The 15,119-nt window shown below is 54.7% G+C and overlaps 1 protein-coding gene across 1 annotated transcript; it reads right to left on the bottom strand.

Moving 5' to 3' along the window:
- Positions 1 to 2,518: 2,518 nt before the first annotated feature.
- GP9 (glycoprotein IX platelet) lies at positions 2,519 to 4,660 on the bottom strand. Its single transcript, XM_036867841.1, has one exon. The coding sequence runs from the start codon at positions 3,086 to 3,088 to the stop codon at positions 2,555 to 2,557; it is 534 nt and encodes a 177-aa protein (XP_036723736.1). The 5' UTR covers positions 3,089 to 4,660; the 3' UTR covers positions 2,519 to 2,554.
- Positions 4,661 to 15,119: the final 10,459 nt, after the last annotated feature.

Raw genomic sequence — 15,119 nt, 5'->3', positions numbered from 1 at the left:
CCAGGCTGGTTTCTGACCTTGGACGAGGCATTCCTCCACCAGAGCCTGGTTTCCTCGGGACACTGATTCCTGCACTGCCTGCATCTGGGCCGTCTGAGCTGGGCCCTCCAAACGCTCCCCAGGGCCAGTCTGTCCCAAGGCCCCCCCCTCGCCTCTGCCCACCCCATGGGACTGCCCAGACCCGGGGGGAACTCGGAGGGCATCAGGTCCAGTCCTGGCCTTTAAGACAGGGAACCTGAGGCCGGTGTCCAGAGGGACCTGCTCCAAGTCCCCACTGAGTTCGCTCCTGAGCCCCTGCCTGGGGCCAGCCCCCGGCTGGGTGTGGATCCCAGGGCTGAGTCTGACCCTGCGCAGCCCCCGGGGCTCCCAGCGCTCCAGCCCTGACCCTCTCTGCTCCCGGCACACACTCGCCCAGGGGCTCAGCCGAGGCTCCCGGCACACACTCACCCAGGGGCTCGGCCGAGGGGCCCCTCCAGCCCTGCCTCCAGGGAAGGGAAGCCCCTGGCCCAGTCCTGTGCCCTCCCCTTCCCTCCCCCTCACAGCTCTGAAGCCCCACGTCACCTTCCCCACGGCCACTCCCCACCCTGCCCGGCCTCCGCCTGACCCCCTCCACCCTGGCTCGGGAACATCCTAAGGCAGGTCACACGCTGACGGTCACCCCCTCGCTCAGGCTGGCACTGCTCCGCTGCCCCCAGTCTCCTTCGGGAGGCCCGCCGGGACCTCGGCAGCTACACGGCACTGCTGACACGCCCAGAACCCCTCCTGAGGGTGGGGAGCCCCCCAACTCTGCCCGGAGCTGCGGCCTCTGCTGTGGGTTCTCCCCACCGGGAGGGAAAGACTCGGCCGGGATGGCGGGTTTGGACCGACTCCCGGACATCCTCTGTGTGCTCCCCACAGGCCGGCGCCACGGCCCTGCCGCGTCAGCCCTGATCCGCAGCCGTAGGCGCAGGGGCCACGGGGGCCTGGGGAGGACAGCCCCCCAGGAAGGAGCAGGGCAGAATTTAGGGGCACCCCACTTGGGGACTTGAGGCTGAAGGGGCTCAGTTCTGGGGGTCCAGGGCGAGGAAGCTTCCGAGAGGGCGCTTCTCAGGTCTGATGGGGGACGTGTCTGGCCTGTGCCTGTGAAGTGACCACGGGCCTGGGCCTGAGTCCCCCTCCACGTGGTGCAAGAGGACAGCACCTCCTCACAGGGTTCACAGGGTACAGGAGAAAGGCCCGTGTGGGGGGCTTTATGCAGAGCCTCCCACATACTAGGTGCCCAGTTAGTGGATGCCAGCTGATTCCTAATGCAGAAACCAAACTCTCAGCTTCTGGACTATTCATGTTGATTAATATGTTTTATTTGTCCCGTTGACGTATATTTAAAAAAATTTAAATTTAGGCGCCAATGCTTGAATAATTCAGAGTTTAACATAAAAATCCAGATGCCCAACCTCTCTGGAAGAACGGAAGAACGGGCACCTGGCCACCTTTCCACGTGGCAACATTCCACTGGGCCTCTGGATGCAGCACGGGCTCCCCGGTTTGCCACAGTCCCCACCACTCCCTATTGTCCACCGGCCCCGAGTTTGGGGCTCCTGGTCCAGCCTCACCTCTGTGGGTCGGTGCCCTCCAGTGGCGCCTGGTGCCCACTTGGCCCTCCTCGTGGCACCCTCTGACCCACAGCCCCACCACCTGGACCTCCTTGCGGGGGGGATCTTTGGTATAATTATATTGGATTTGGGTTGGCCAGTAATGGATCTGTAATTATTATCTCATATGGTGGAAAAAAGTTTAATATTTTAACTGCTGGCACCAGAAACCCACTGAGGGAGAGAAGCATCTTGTTTGAAGACTTTGGTGACCGTTGCTTAGGGTAGAGGTGGGAGCCCAGAGTTTGCAGGTGTCTGATGCCAGCATCAGGAGGGGAGTTGCTTCCATGAGAAAGGGGGGAATTGTTTTGTTTCTGAAGAAGAGGCATAGAGAGGAGGAAAAGGAGGGAGAGCGAGAGAGAGAAGAAGATGACAAAGGACGGGGCAGGGTGAGCCCAGGTGGCCTCATGGCCAGGTCAGGGCGGCCAAAGCCCATTTTGGGAACACTGATGTGCCTTGCAAGGTCTGTCACAGGTATGTCTCCTCTCCTCCCACCCGGGGTCTGTTCGTTGCTGCGTTGTTAGGACAAGGTTTTTGTGGAACTTAGAACATTGATGTGAGGGTAGCCTGGGTTGTCTGGCGGCCCGTGTGGGAAGGAGGTGCCAGCAGCCAGGAGGGTGTGAGAACGGGACTCCCGGGACCTGGGGAAGTGCCTGGGGTGTCCAGAGATGGTGGCATTGGGGGTGGCTGGAGGAGGTGTGGAGGTGGGATAAACCGTTTTGCTAGGAACTTGGAGAACAGAGAAGCCCCAGTCAATATCTGTCAAAACAAACATGGTCGCAGGTTTCCAGGATGAGACAGACTCGGGTGCTAAGAGGGAAACATCTCCGAGCCTGGGTAAAGGCTGAGCCGCTAGTTTATTTTGAGCTACCGGTGGTTGGAATGCCCAGGGCCGGGGCCGGGGTGACCCGGGGGGCACCGGCTCAGTCCCGGGGCACGGAGACGGTGCACAGCAGGCCCGCCAGGAGAGCCAGGCCCAGCGCGGCCACGACGGCCAGCGCCGCGTCCCACCAGGGCCCCGAGTCGGCCCAGGACGCCCGCAGGCTCCAGCCGCAGCTGCCCAGCTCGGAGCCGCTGAGCTGGCCGAGCGCGCGGCCGGAGGCGGGGCCGGGGCCGGCACAGCGCACGCGCAGCAGCTCCGCGGGCGCGCGGTCCTCCAGCCAGAGGCGCAGGTACGTGACGCCGCAGTCGCAGCGCCAGGGGTTGTGCGCCACGTCGAGGCTCTGCAGCTGCGGCAGGTGGTCGAAGGCGCCCGGGGGCACTGAGCGCAGGCTGTTGTTGGCCAGCAGGAGGTGGCGCGTGTGGGCCGGGAGGGCGGGCAGCGCCGCGAGTCCCCGGCCCCCGCAGTCCACCAACAGCCCCATGGTGTCCAGGGCGCGGCAGGCGCACGCGGCGGGACAGTCCTCGGAGGCCTCGGCGGCCGCCCAGAGCAGGAACAGGGCAGCCCAGACGGACATCGGGCAGGACGGGCTGCGGGGACAGTGGCCGTGAGGTCCTGGCGGCCTGCACCCGACCCGAGGGCTGGTGGGACCCGACAGGACAAGGGACCACTCACCTCCCTCTCCGGCCCGGCTGTCTCCTCCGTGAAATGGGTGCTGGGATCAAGGAAGTGAAGCGTGCGGGATTCAGGCCGGCTGACCCTCCGCGGATGGTCAGCAGGCAGGGCCGTGACGGCCGCTGCGGTGGGAGCACGGAGCGGGCTTAGTCCTTCCTTGGGAAGAGGAAGGACCCTCCCGTCCTCTGGCAGAGACCCAGCCTCTGCTCCGCGGTGGGGGGAGATGCCTGCTAAAGGTTCCCAGGCCTGGCCCCGCCCCCGCCCCGAGGCCGGGGAGGGCCGCCCAGGCTGCTCCCAACATCGACCCCCAAGCCTTAGGTCTGGCAGATGGTGTGCACGCCCCAGACCACACCTCGGCCCACGGATTCCAAGTAGCTTGGCCCTGGCGGAGTGAACTCTCACAAGTGGTCCCTGGTGTGGAAGGCGGCTGAGGATGCTGACGGGGGGATAGGGAAGGGGACCCAGAAGGGGCCGCGCCTGGAAAGCGGTTGATCGAGGCTCATGCTTGGAGTTGGGAAATTGAGGCCCAGAGAGGGAGAGTGACTTGTGCAGGGCTGCCCAGCGCTCCACATCAGAGACCACACTGGCACTCAAGCCTCTGCTTTCTGCCGGGTTCACTGCCCCTCCAGGACTCGGTGCGAGCTGTTTCCCCTCGCGAAGACAAGCTTCCAATGAACGTTTGTTGAATAAACCAATGAATCTTGACTCAGCCAAGGACCTGGTGTCTCAGGGTGAACGCCTGCCCGTGCCCCCCAGCCCCCAGGAGGGACAGAAGCTGGACTTGCCTGCCAGCCTCCTCTCTCCCTGCCCGGCCTCGTCCCACCACCTCCCCTGCCAGGGGCCCACACGGCGGGAGGTGGTGCTGGGGTGGTGAGGGCCGCTTACCTTTCAGGCCTGCTGGCGGGGCACCCCTTTCCCGTCCTGAGCTGTCCTGCCTGAGGCCACAGTGATCGCTCTGTGTGGGGCAGCCGATGGCAGCCCCTGCCCGAGTGGGAGGAAGGAAATGGTGAAAACAGCCTGGCTTATCCCTGTGTGCAGCCCCCAGAGGGCCTGTCTCCAGAGGTGGGGGCCCTCGGGGTCCCAGGGACTTGCGCACAGAACCGCAGGTCAAGCCCAGTTTACGGAAGGGTACAGTGCATCTCACTGCACCGCCAGTGCCCCATGATCCTCAGTCCAGGGCGTGCGGGAGAACCAAGGGGGGCCCCAGTCCCAGAAGGTGGGCAAGGCTTCCAGGAGGAGGGTGCCGTTGCATCTTCAGCGCCTTTTAACACTTTCTGATCCTTCTTTTTAACAGAGAGCTGCATCAGTCTCAGGCTAGAAGTCAAGACCATAGTCGTATGTGCATTGTATTTATTTCTATAGCGACATTCTACTCTGGGGAGTGACATCAGCTTCCCATCTATGTTAGTGATATAAAGTTCTCTAGAAAAAATAAATGTATCTTTAATTTAATTATATTTTAACGTTATAAAATATGAATTAAAATCAAGCTGAACAGTGAAATATTACGAAGAATTATATCGGAAAATTAGAACATTAATGTATGCCTTTTATTATAAGTTATAAAAATGTCAGCAATATGAAATATTAACTTAGTCAATAAGGGATTTGCAGAGATGGCAACAGTTGCACCCGTGGCGGGGTGGGGGGACTGAGGTGTGGGAACCCCTGGGGTATAGCAATGCTTTGGGAACAGGGAGAAGGAGTTCTAGCAACCAGAGGGGCCCAGGAGAGGAGCCCAGAGTTGGGGGCTGCTGAGGAGAGGGACCCCTGGCCATCCCCCATGGCTGTGGCCAGTGTCAGCCAAGGACGTCAGTCTCGGGCCCCCAGTCCGGACGGTAGTAAACCCTCTAAAACTCAGAGGGTTCCGGCTGGAGAGCGAAACTGAGGCCCAGAGCTGCCATGCTGCCAGCCGAGGGGACACCGGAAGGTGAGCAGAGCCAGGTGTCACCCCAGCCAGGAGGGAGGGAGCCCGCACCCTCTCCAGGTGATCCTTGTTCTTAAAACAGGGTCGTTGCACCGGAGGTCACAGCGCTGGGCAGGAGAAGTCAAAGGCAGGGGGCTGAGGGCGCTTTACCCCCGGCAACCCAGACCCACAGGAATGTTCCTCACATTCAGGACAGGGAGCAGGTGTTGACCCTGCGACTCCCAGGCTGTTCCTGACCTGACCTCATCTGGTCGGGCCCACGCTCTCTCCTCCTCTCGGGCCTCTGAGGTTTCCTTCTTATTTTCAACATGTACAACTTAAAACCACAAAAAGCGACACAAATAAGAAATCGTTTGCATTGTGGAAAACCTGAACTCTGCAGATGAGCATGAAGAAGATGATAAAAATTGTCCTCAACCCCAATATCCAGCAAGACTACCTTTTATTTCTGTCCTGTGAGTATTGTTTTCTTACCCAAACAGGGCCACGCAGGGTCCATGGCCTTGGGGAACCTCCTTTCGCGCCTGTGGATACAGCCACAGGTCACCAGCGTTCACGTGGCTCCACTCTGGACACATCTTCTCTGTGGGGATCCTGGGCACGCGGGGCTCGCCTGCTCTCCTTATCTCCCCGCAACAGGCGTTTGTGGGGACGGGGGGGGGCAGCCTCTGGGCTTCCGGAGGGGACCCCCGCTTCCAGGGCTGCCTGAGCTGGCCGGCCTGGCTGACCACACGGTTCCCCCGGGGGGAGGCTGAGGTCCTCCTGCTCCGGCCTCTCGGGCTCCTTGCTAGGTCCCTCCCTCCCTCCCTGCCTGCCTGTGGAGGCCCCTCTCTCTGGCTCCTTCTGTCTGTAAACGTGCTCAGGCCTCCTTTGTTCTGGAAAAATCCTATGTGCGTGTGCGTGCGTGCGTGTGTGTGTGCACACAGGCCTCCACGTCCTGCCTTCCCACCTGCTCCAGCGCAAGGGGTTCCTGCTCCTGTAGGAATCCCCAGGAACGGCCCCCACCATCCCACAGCCTGATCCCTGGACCCAGAGAATCTGGTGCGACCTCAGGGCTGTGTTTCATGGGACGGCTGACCCCGAAAGAGGGAGGTTTTCCAGGAGGCCTGAGCTGAACGTGGGAGCCCTTAGATGCAGACAGCCTTCTGTGGCTGGTGCAGAAGAGGAAGCGAGAGATGCAGCAGAAGGGGACGTTGTTGCGGTCACCTCTGCATTCGCAGGGCTTTGTTACAGCAGCGAGAGAAGATCAACACGAGGGCCGACTCTGCTCTTGAGCTCTGAATTCTGCCCCCTTCACCGGTTCAAGGTCATGGCTACTGCAGCGAGCCCACTCCCATCGCCCTTCCTTCTTCACTGGACCCTTCCCATCAGATTACAGATGCCTAGAACACGGCGCTTCTGGAAAGCCCGCCCCCTAAGTCCACATCTTCCTCCAAATGCCTCTGCTTTCTCTGCCTCTTCCACAGCACTTTGCAGGACCTAAAATTATCTTCTGTTTACATTTTGCGTGCATTTATGAAATGTCTCCTCCCACTGGATGTGAACTTCAGAACGGTAACCGCTGTTTAGGACACACCGGTGCCTGGCACAGAGCAGGTGTAAGAAGCACTTGTCAGCCTTGTGGACCATGTCTCCTCTGGTCCCAGCCAATCCGCTTCTCTCTAGGACGCCTGTCTCCTGGGTGCCGGGCTCCGCCTCTGGTGACAGAGCTTTGACCTCATCTTCAGTGTCCTCAGGTTAAAGTCAGCTCCTCAGCAGGGTCCTCCCTGGCCTCGTCTCCAGCCTCCCCTGTCATTGCCTTGTAACCGGAAGCTTCATAGCAGGTCATCCTCGTCCCCTCTCCCCACCACAGGCCGTTCTCCTTCTGGAGCCCTCCCCTAAACTCCACCTGGCACTCTCCATCCTTTCAGGTCCACCTAGGGCATGACCTCTTCCAGGAAGCTCTCCTGGACCGCTCCCCCAGCAGAGTAAGTGGTGCTGCTGTTTGCTGTGTGTCTGCCCACGAGCCCAACAGCTCCGGGGGACCATGGTGGCCACACGGGACGTGTCCTGGGCGCTGTTCACAGAGCAGGTGCGACTGAAAGTTGGGCAGGGCTCTTAGGCGGTCTCAGGCGGTACATGCCTAAGACATAAATAATGAGAAACAAGGGGCAGAGCCCCCTCTCCCCTGCCCTGACCTGGAGGCGGAGCCTTAGTCCGTTCACTGTGTTATAAGGGAGGACGCGGAGGAAGACCTTTATCTTGCGGGCCCAGGACCCTTCACTATCCCCCTGAAGCAATTCTTCCTTCTCGCAGAAGCAGAAACCCTGCTTGTGAGTCTGAGGGCGATCGTCACCTAGACACATCACACCTGTAACCTGCCCCCACGGATTCTCTGGAACCCTTGCACCTCCTCCAGGCCGCCCGGAGCCTAAAAAAGATGTTTCCCTGAGTTGTTTCGCAGGAACTTGGAGTCATCTGTGTCCAGTTTGAGCTCGAGCTGGTTAAGACTGGTTAGGACCACCGACCCTCCAACAGGGCCTGCGCGAGTGTCCGCTCCCTGACCTTTGACATCAGAGGCCCCAAACTCCACCCTCCGAAGACGCTAACTAGGCCTTTTTCTGAGCATGCGTCCCATGAAGAAGCCTGGAGCGGAAGGACCGCACCGCGCCTTTTTCTTCTGTCCAATCACCGTTCCCTCCTCCGCAGCCTCAGCTTTATCCCATAGATACCCCAGCCCCTCGCCTTCCGGGAGGCGGATTGGAGGTTTGCTCTTCCGTCTTCTCCCTTGGCGGCTCGTGAATAAGCCCTCTCTCTGCTGCAAACCTGGCGTCTCAGCGCACGTGGGCGACTGTCACTCACTGCGTCTTTGCAGACACGCGCCTCTATCAACAGGGCTGTGTGGGGCTGGGCTGGGGGGCTACGCCTGGCTCCCGAGCCCGGTGTGCTTCTCACCAGCTCTGTGGTCTGGGAGAGTCTCAGCCTCCCTCTGCCTCAGTTTGCTCGTCTGTAAAGTGGGGAGAATGAAGCGTGAGGCTTGAGCGCGGCCGGCGTTGACCGAGAGCTGCTCGGAGCCGGCCTCCTGAGGCGCAGGGGTGGCCTGAAGCCCCTGCGCTGCCCCCGGAGTCGGAGGGCTTCCGTGTTGGGACGCGGCCTGCAGCCCTGACACGGGCCTCCCCGCGCTGGTCTCCTCAGGCTCCGCAAACACACCTGGTCGGAAGCGAACAACGTCGCCGCATCTTCCGTGAACTGACGTCGTGCTTCCGCCTCTGCAGGGCAGGTAAGGCCGCTGTCTCCACTAATGTATAACACACACTTTCCTTCTTAAGGTCATTTACGTAACTTTAAAAAGTGAGCTGATTCTAGGGCAAATGTAGAGTCGGTAGGAGCACAGGTGGTGGGGGCACATGGCACATCCCCAAGGAGGGGACTGAAGCGAGTCAAAACCTCCCCCACCACACCCCAACCTGCTTTGAGCGTTTGGACCCGCTCACCTTCCCTCCGAGCCGTCGCCACCTGGCGGTGAGAGTGTGAAACTACAAGATGTTTTCATGGCCGGGGTCGGGGAGTGGGGCAGGGGGGAGGCAATTCCAGGCCAACAGAATGATTTTGTTGCCAGAAGGTGAGAGAGGACATTAGTTAGAATTTCCTAGAAAACACGTTTAACGAGTTGCAGACCATTTGACCAACCCCAAAGAAGCCTTTCTAGAAAAAGGCAAAAGGGGAGTGTTGGACGGGGAGGCTATTCACAAATATCCCGTTCTCCTCCTCTTCTGGAAACACGGCAGGGTTCGCGCCCCGCGCCTGCCCCTACCCTACTCTGCCCACCCAGGGCCAGCTGCAGGGCCTGCCACCGGTGCGGCGGCCCGGGGCCCACTCGGAAAGGCCCTGGGCTTGGGGTTTGGTGCTCTGCGGCCACTGTCCCGAAATTCATAATCATGGTACCTTTGCGTTGTCCTGTCAGTGAAGTCCAGCGGGACAGTGGCGTGTGCACTGGGCACCTGGAGCCTCGGCTGCACAATCTCCGCTTCCTGTCACCTCTCCGACTCCTGGCTGCCTGCCCCCCTGGCCCCCCAGGCCCCCAGGATGCCCTTGGCCAGGGTGTGTTTCATCAGTCTGCGGCTGGTGGCGGGGGGGATCCATCAGGCCTGCGTCTTCCCCCAGTATCTCCGTGCCCGTGAGTGCTCCTTCAGCCGGCTCTGTGTCTGGGGTGCCCTCCTTCTAACCTGCTGGTTATTACTGTCAGGCCTCCTAAGGTTACTAATATACCTAAACACCTGCCAAAACACTCCCAAATCACCCTGTGTGCTGAGGAAGCATGGCTTTTCACTAGGAAATGTATTTGTTATCTCTTGCTGCTGCATAACACATCATTCCCCAAACTAGCAGCTTAAAACAGTGACATGCATTCATTTATGATCTCAGTTCCTGTGGGTCAAGCCCTAGGGAGTGGCTTAGCTGGGCAGGTCTGGTTCTGGATACTGCAGTCAGGACCTCAGCTGGGGCTACACTCATCTAAATACCTGACCTGGGCTGGAGGACACGCTTCTGAGATGTGAGCTGGGCCGTTGGCCGGAGGCCTTGGTTCCTTGCTGGCTATTGACAGAGGACGCTGATGTCCTGTCACATGGCCTTTTCCACGGGGCGCCTGGGTATCCTCTTGACATGGGGAGCGAGGAGGCTGCCCAGGCCTTTCACGCGCTGGTGTCTGAGAGCACCTCAGCAATTCCGCCGTTCTCTGTTAGAAGTGAGTCACCGGACTTCCCTGGTGGCGCAGTGGTTAAGAATCTGCGTACCAACGCAGGGGCCACGGGTTCGAGCCCTGGTCCGGGAAGATCCCACGTGCCGTGGAGCACCTGAGCCCGTGTGCCACAACTATTGAGCCTGCGCTCTAGAGCCCACGAGCCACAAATACTGAGCCCGCGTGCCACAACTACTGAAGCCCGTGCGCCTAGAGCCCGTGCTCCGCAACAAGAGAAGCCACCACAATGCGTTCGTGCACCACAACAAAGAGTAGCCCCCGCTCACCGCAACTAGAGAAAGCCCGTGAGCAGCAACGAAGACCCAATGCAGCCAAAAATAAATAAAACAAATTAAAAAAAAAAAAAAAGAAGTGAGTCGCTAAGTCTAGCTCACACTCAAAGGGAAGAGAATTTGGCTTTATATCTCAAAGGAGACTTTGTAGACATTTTAACAGGAAATTTTCAAATTCAAATATCAATCGTTGCAAGGCCTCTGTCAGGAAAACTCTACAGCTTTATTGAGAGGCCCTGTGAAGGGATAATTGGTTAATGGAGCTCCCGGGAGCCTCAAGTGATGGGAAACTTCCAGATCCAGGTCGTGACCGATTTTCAGGCCCTGTTTTTGGTGAGAGTTTCTCAGGAATTGTGCACTTTTCTGCTTCTGACGGAAGGAAGCCCCGTTTCCCGTGATGTCAGCTCCCCGGGCTCCACATTTGTCCCCTGGAGACATCACCCCAGTCTTCAGCTCAGCAAAGGCGGGCCCTACCTTTCTGTGAAACTGTACCCTTTGACTCCCTTTCCTGTCAGTGACCTCAGGCCTTGGTGCCCAGTGAAGGCCCTGCCTGTTTATCACGGTGACAGGGTGTAAGTGGTCATGAGTGTGGGCTTGGGTCGGCCAGCTCAGGGCCGGAACCCTGGCTCGGTGGCGGGGCTGCGTGGCCGTGGGCACGGCCCCAAATCAGCATCCTCGTCAGTCAGGGTGGAGGTGGGAGGAAACCCCACGCCTGGCTTCTGTCCGTCACAGACCCAGGCCTTTCTCCAGGCAAGTCTGTGGTCTTCTCAGGATCCGTCGCCCTGAGGCCTTGGGCCAGGCTTCGCTGGGCTGGGAGCGGCAGTCTGACCTTGGGCCAGGGCAGAGCATCAGACAGGTGCTTAGGTCACGTCCAAGTTCAAGGTCTGGGATTGAGGGGGTCCCAGCCTCTCCCCGCTGGGTGAAAGGGAAGGCCACCAGGCTGCAGGCCGGCAAGGCTGAGGGTCCAGGAGGCACCTGACGCCCCGGCTGACTCTGCCCAAAGGTGGCTGAGGGACCTCCTGTGCCCATTCTCCCTTGCTCCTTTTTTTAATAGACATTACTTTTTAGATCAGTTTTAGGTTCCCAGCAAAACTGAGTGGAAAGTACAGAGTTCCCCGTTACCCCCACAGACTCCCCCACTAATGTGGTGCATTTGTTACACCTGGTGAACCTACAGCATCACCCAGAGTCCATCGTTTACATGAGGGTTCATGCTGGGGGTTGTATCTTCTGTGGGCTTTGACCAATGTATATCTGGCATTATTGTATCATACAGCGTATTTTTACTGCCCTAAATTCCTCTGTGCCTCACCTATTCATCCCTCCCTCCTCACCCAGCCCTTGGCAACCACTGATCTTTTCACTGTCTCCATAGTTTTTCCATTTCCAGAATGTCATATAGTTGGAATCATACAGTTTGTAGCCTTTTCACATGGGCTTCTTTCACATAATAATATGCATTTAAGGTCCCTCTGTGTCTTTTCATGGCTTGATAGTTCATTTCTTTCCAGCACTGAATAACATTCCATTGTCTGAATGGACCACAGTTTATTTATCCATCACCTACTGAAGGACACCTTGGTCACTTCCAAGATTTGGCAACTATGAATAAAGCTGCTATAAACATCTGTGTGCAGGTTTTTGTGTGGGCATAGCTTTTCAACTGATTTGGGTAAATGCCAAGGAGCACAATTGCTGGATCACATAGTAAGAATATGTTTAGTTTTTAAGAAATTGCCAAACTGTCTTCCAAAGTGGTTCTACGGCTTGTGGCATTTCTACCAGCAAACTGGCATTCCATCAGCAATGAGGGCAGGAGAGTTCCCGTTGCTCCACATCCTTGTCAGCACTTGGTGCTGTCAATGTTTTGGATTTTGGCCATCCTAACAGGCGTGCAGTGGTAGCTCATTGTTTTTTTGTTGTTGTTGTTTTTTCTTTTTTTGTGTGTATCTGTTAATCTCAAATTCCAAATTCACCCCTCCCCCCCTTTCCCTTTTGGTAACCAGAAGTTTGTTTTCTATGTCTGTGAGTCTGTTTCTGTTTTGTTTTGTTTTTTAATTTAATTTTTTAAATTTTTATTTATTTTTTAAATCTTTGGCTGTGTTGGGTCTTTGTTTGGTCTTCGCGCTTCGCGCAGGCTTTCTCTAGTTGCGGCGAACGGGCTACTCTTCATTGCGGTGTGTGGGCTTCTCATTGTGGTGGCTTCTCTTGTTGCGGAGCGTGGGCTCTAGGCACGCGGGCTTCAGTAGTTGTGGCACACGGGCTCTAGAGCGCAGGCTCAGTAGTTGCGATGCACGGGGCTTAGTTGCTCTGCAGCATGTGTGATCTTCCCGGACCGGGGCTCAAACCCGTGTCCCCTGCATTGGCAGGCGGATTCTTAACCACTGCACCACCAGGGAAGTCCAAGTAGCTCATTGTTTTAATTTGCATTTCCCTGATGACATATGTCGAACATCTCTTCATTTGCATATTTGCCATCTCTGTATCTTCTTTGGTGGTTTGTCTGTTCAGGGTCTTTGCCCATTTAAAAAAAAATCTGGTTGTTTTCTTATTATTGAGTTTAAGAGTTCTTTGTATATTTTGGATAATAGTCCTTTATCACATGTGTCTTTTGCGAATATTTTCTCCCAGTCTGTGGCTTGTCTTGTGGCTCATTCTCTTGACAGTGTCTTTCTCAGAGCAGAAATTTTTAATTTTAACAAAGTCCAGCTTATCAACCATTTTTGATGGATTATGCCTTTGTTGTATTTAAAAAATCATAGCCGTACTCATGGTCAGCTGGATTTTCTCCTGTGTTGTATTCTAGGGGTTTTAAAGTTTTGCATTTTACATTTAGATCTATGATCCACTTTGAGTTAATTTTTATGAAGGGTGTAAGGTCTGTGTCTAATTTTTTTAAATTATTGGAGTATAGTGGATTTACAATGTTGTGTTAGTTTCAGGTGTTCAACAAAAAGTGAATCTGTTATACATATACATATATCCACTCTTTTTTAGAGTCTTTTCCCATATAGGCCATTACAGAGTATTGAGTAGAGTTCTCTGTGCTATACAGTAGGTTCTTACTAGATATCTGTTTTATATATAGTAGTGTGTATATGTCAGTCCCAATCTCCCATTTTATCCCTACCCCACCTTACCCTCTGGTAAGCATAATTTTGTTTTCTACATCTGTAACTCTATTTCTGTTATGTAGATAAGTTCATTTGTACCCTTTTTTTAGATTCCACATATAAACGATATCACATGACATTTGTCTTTCTGTGTCTGACTTACTTAACTCAGTATGACAATCTCTAGGTCCATCCGTGTTGCTGCAAGTGGCATTATTTCGGTCTTTTTTATGGCTGAGTAATATTCCACGGTATATATGTACCACATCTTCTTTATCCATTCCTCTGTCGACGGACACTTAGGTTGTTTCCATGTCTTGGATATTGCAAATAGTGCTGCAGTGAACCATTGGGGTGCATGTATCTTTTCGAATTATGGTTTTCTCCGGATATATGCCCAGGAGTGGGATTGCTGGATCATATGGTAGTTCTAGTTTTAGTTTTCTGAGGAACCTCCATACTGTTTTCCATAGTGGCTGCACCAATTTACATTCCCACCAACAGTGTAGGAGGGTTCCCTTTGCTCCACACCCTCTCCAGCATTTGTTAATTGTAGACTTTTTAATGATGGCCATTCTGACCAGTGTGAGGTAGTACAATTCCACACTGTCGTGATGACTGTAGTTTTGTCGTAAGTCTTGAAGTCTGATATTGCCAGTCCTTCAAGTTTGTTCTTCTCTTTCAATATTGAGTTGGCAACTCTGGGTCTTTGGCCTCTCCATATAAACTTGAGAATCAGATGGTCAATACCCGCAAAATAACTTGCTGGAATTTTGATCAGAAATGCATTGAATGGAGAGATCAACTTGAAGAACTGACATCTTGACAGTATTGAGTCTTCCTGTCCATGAACATGGACTATACCTCCATTTATTTCATTAAAAAAAATAAATTTATTTATTTTATTATTTTATTTTATTTATTTTTTGTTTATTTTTGGCTGCATTGGGTCTTTGTTGCTGCGTGGGGGCTACTCTTCGTTGCGGTGTACAGGCTCCAGGCGCATGGGCTTCTGTAGTTGTGGCACGTGGGCTCAGTACTTGTGGCTCATGGGGTCTAGAGCGCAGGCTCAGTAGTTGTGGCGCATGGGCTCAGTTGCTCCGTGGCATGTGGGATCCTCCCAGACCAGGGATCGAACCTCTGTCCCCTGCATTGGCAGGTGGATTCTTAACCACTGTGCCACCAGGGAAGCCCTCCATTTATTTCTTTAATTATTTTATTGGAGTTTTCTAATTTTCCTCATATGGATCTTGTACACATTTGTTAGATTCATATCTAAGTATTTCATTTTTGAGGGTGCTAATGTAAATGGCATTGTGTTTTGATTTCAAATTTCACTTGTTTGTTGCTGGTATTAGAAAAACAGTTGACTTTTGTATATTAACCTGGTATCCTGCAATCTTACTATAGTTGCTTTTTAATTCCCTTTTTCATTGATTTTTTTGGATTTCTATGTAGGTGATCATGTCATCTGCAAATGAAGGCAGTTTTGTTTCTTCCTTCCTAATCTGTATTGCCTTTTGCCTTAGTCACAAAATACTATACACTGGGGGGCTTAAACAACAAGTATATTTATTTCTCACAGTTCTGGAGGCTGGGAGTCCGAGATCAGGGTGCCAGCATGGTCAGGTTCTTGGTCAGGCCCTCCTCCTGGTTTACAGATGGCCCCTTTTCTTGTTGTAGCCTCACATGATGGAGACACAGAGAGAGGAAGCATGTTCCATGTCCGTTCTCATAAGGGCACTAATCATCCTGAGGGCTGCACCCTTGTGACCTAATCATCTCCCAAAGGTCTCATCTTCCAATACCATCACTTTGGAGATTAGGGTTTCAACATATGTTGGGATACAGATATTCAGTCCATAACACCTTTTATTTCC

The sequence above is a fragment of the Balaenoptera musculus genome, chromosome 11 (assembly GCF_009873245.2).
Source record: "Balaenoptera musculus isolate JJ_BM4_2016_0621 chromosome 11, mBalMus1.pri.v3, whole genome shotgun sequence".
Classification (NCBI taxonomy): Eukaryota; Metazoa; Chordata; class Mammalia; order Artiodactyla; family Balaenopteridae; genus Balaenoptera; species Balaenoptera musculus.
The sequence above is the reverse complement of the archived record's forward strand: the minus strand, read 5'-3'. Positions and strand labels throughout refer to the sequence as shown.

Bases quoted from the DNA above. Each gene is read 5' to 3' on its own strand.
- GP9 (XM_036867841.1), bottom strand. From the start codon at position 3,088: ATGTCCGTCTGGGCTGCCCTGTTCCTGCTCTGGGCGGCCGCCGAGGCC.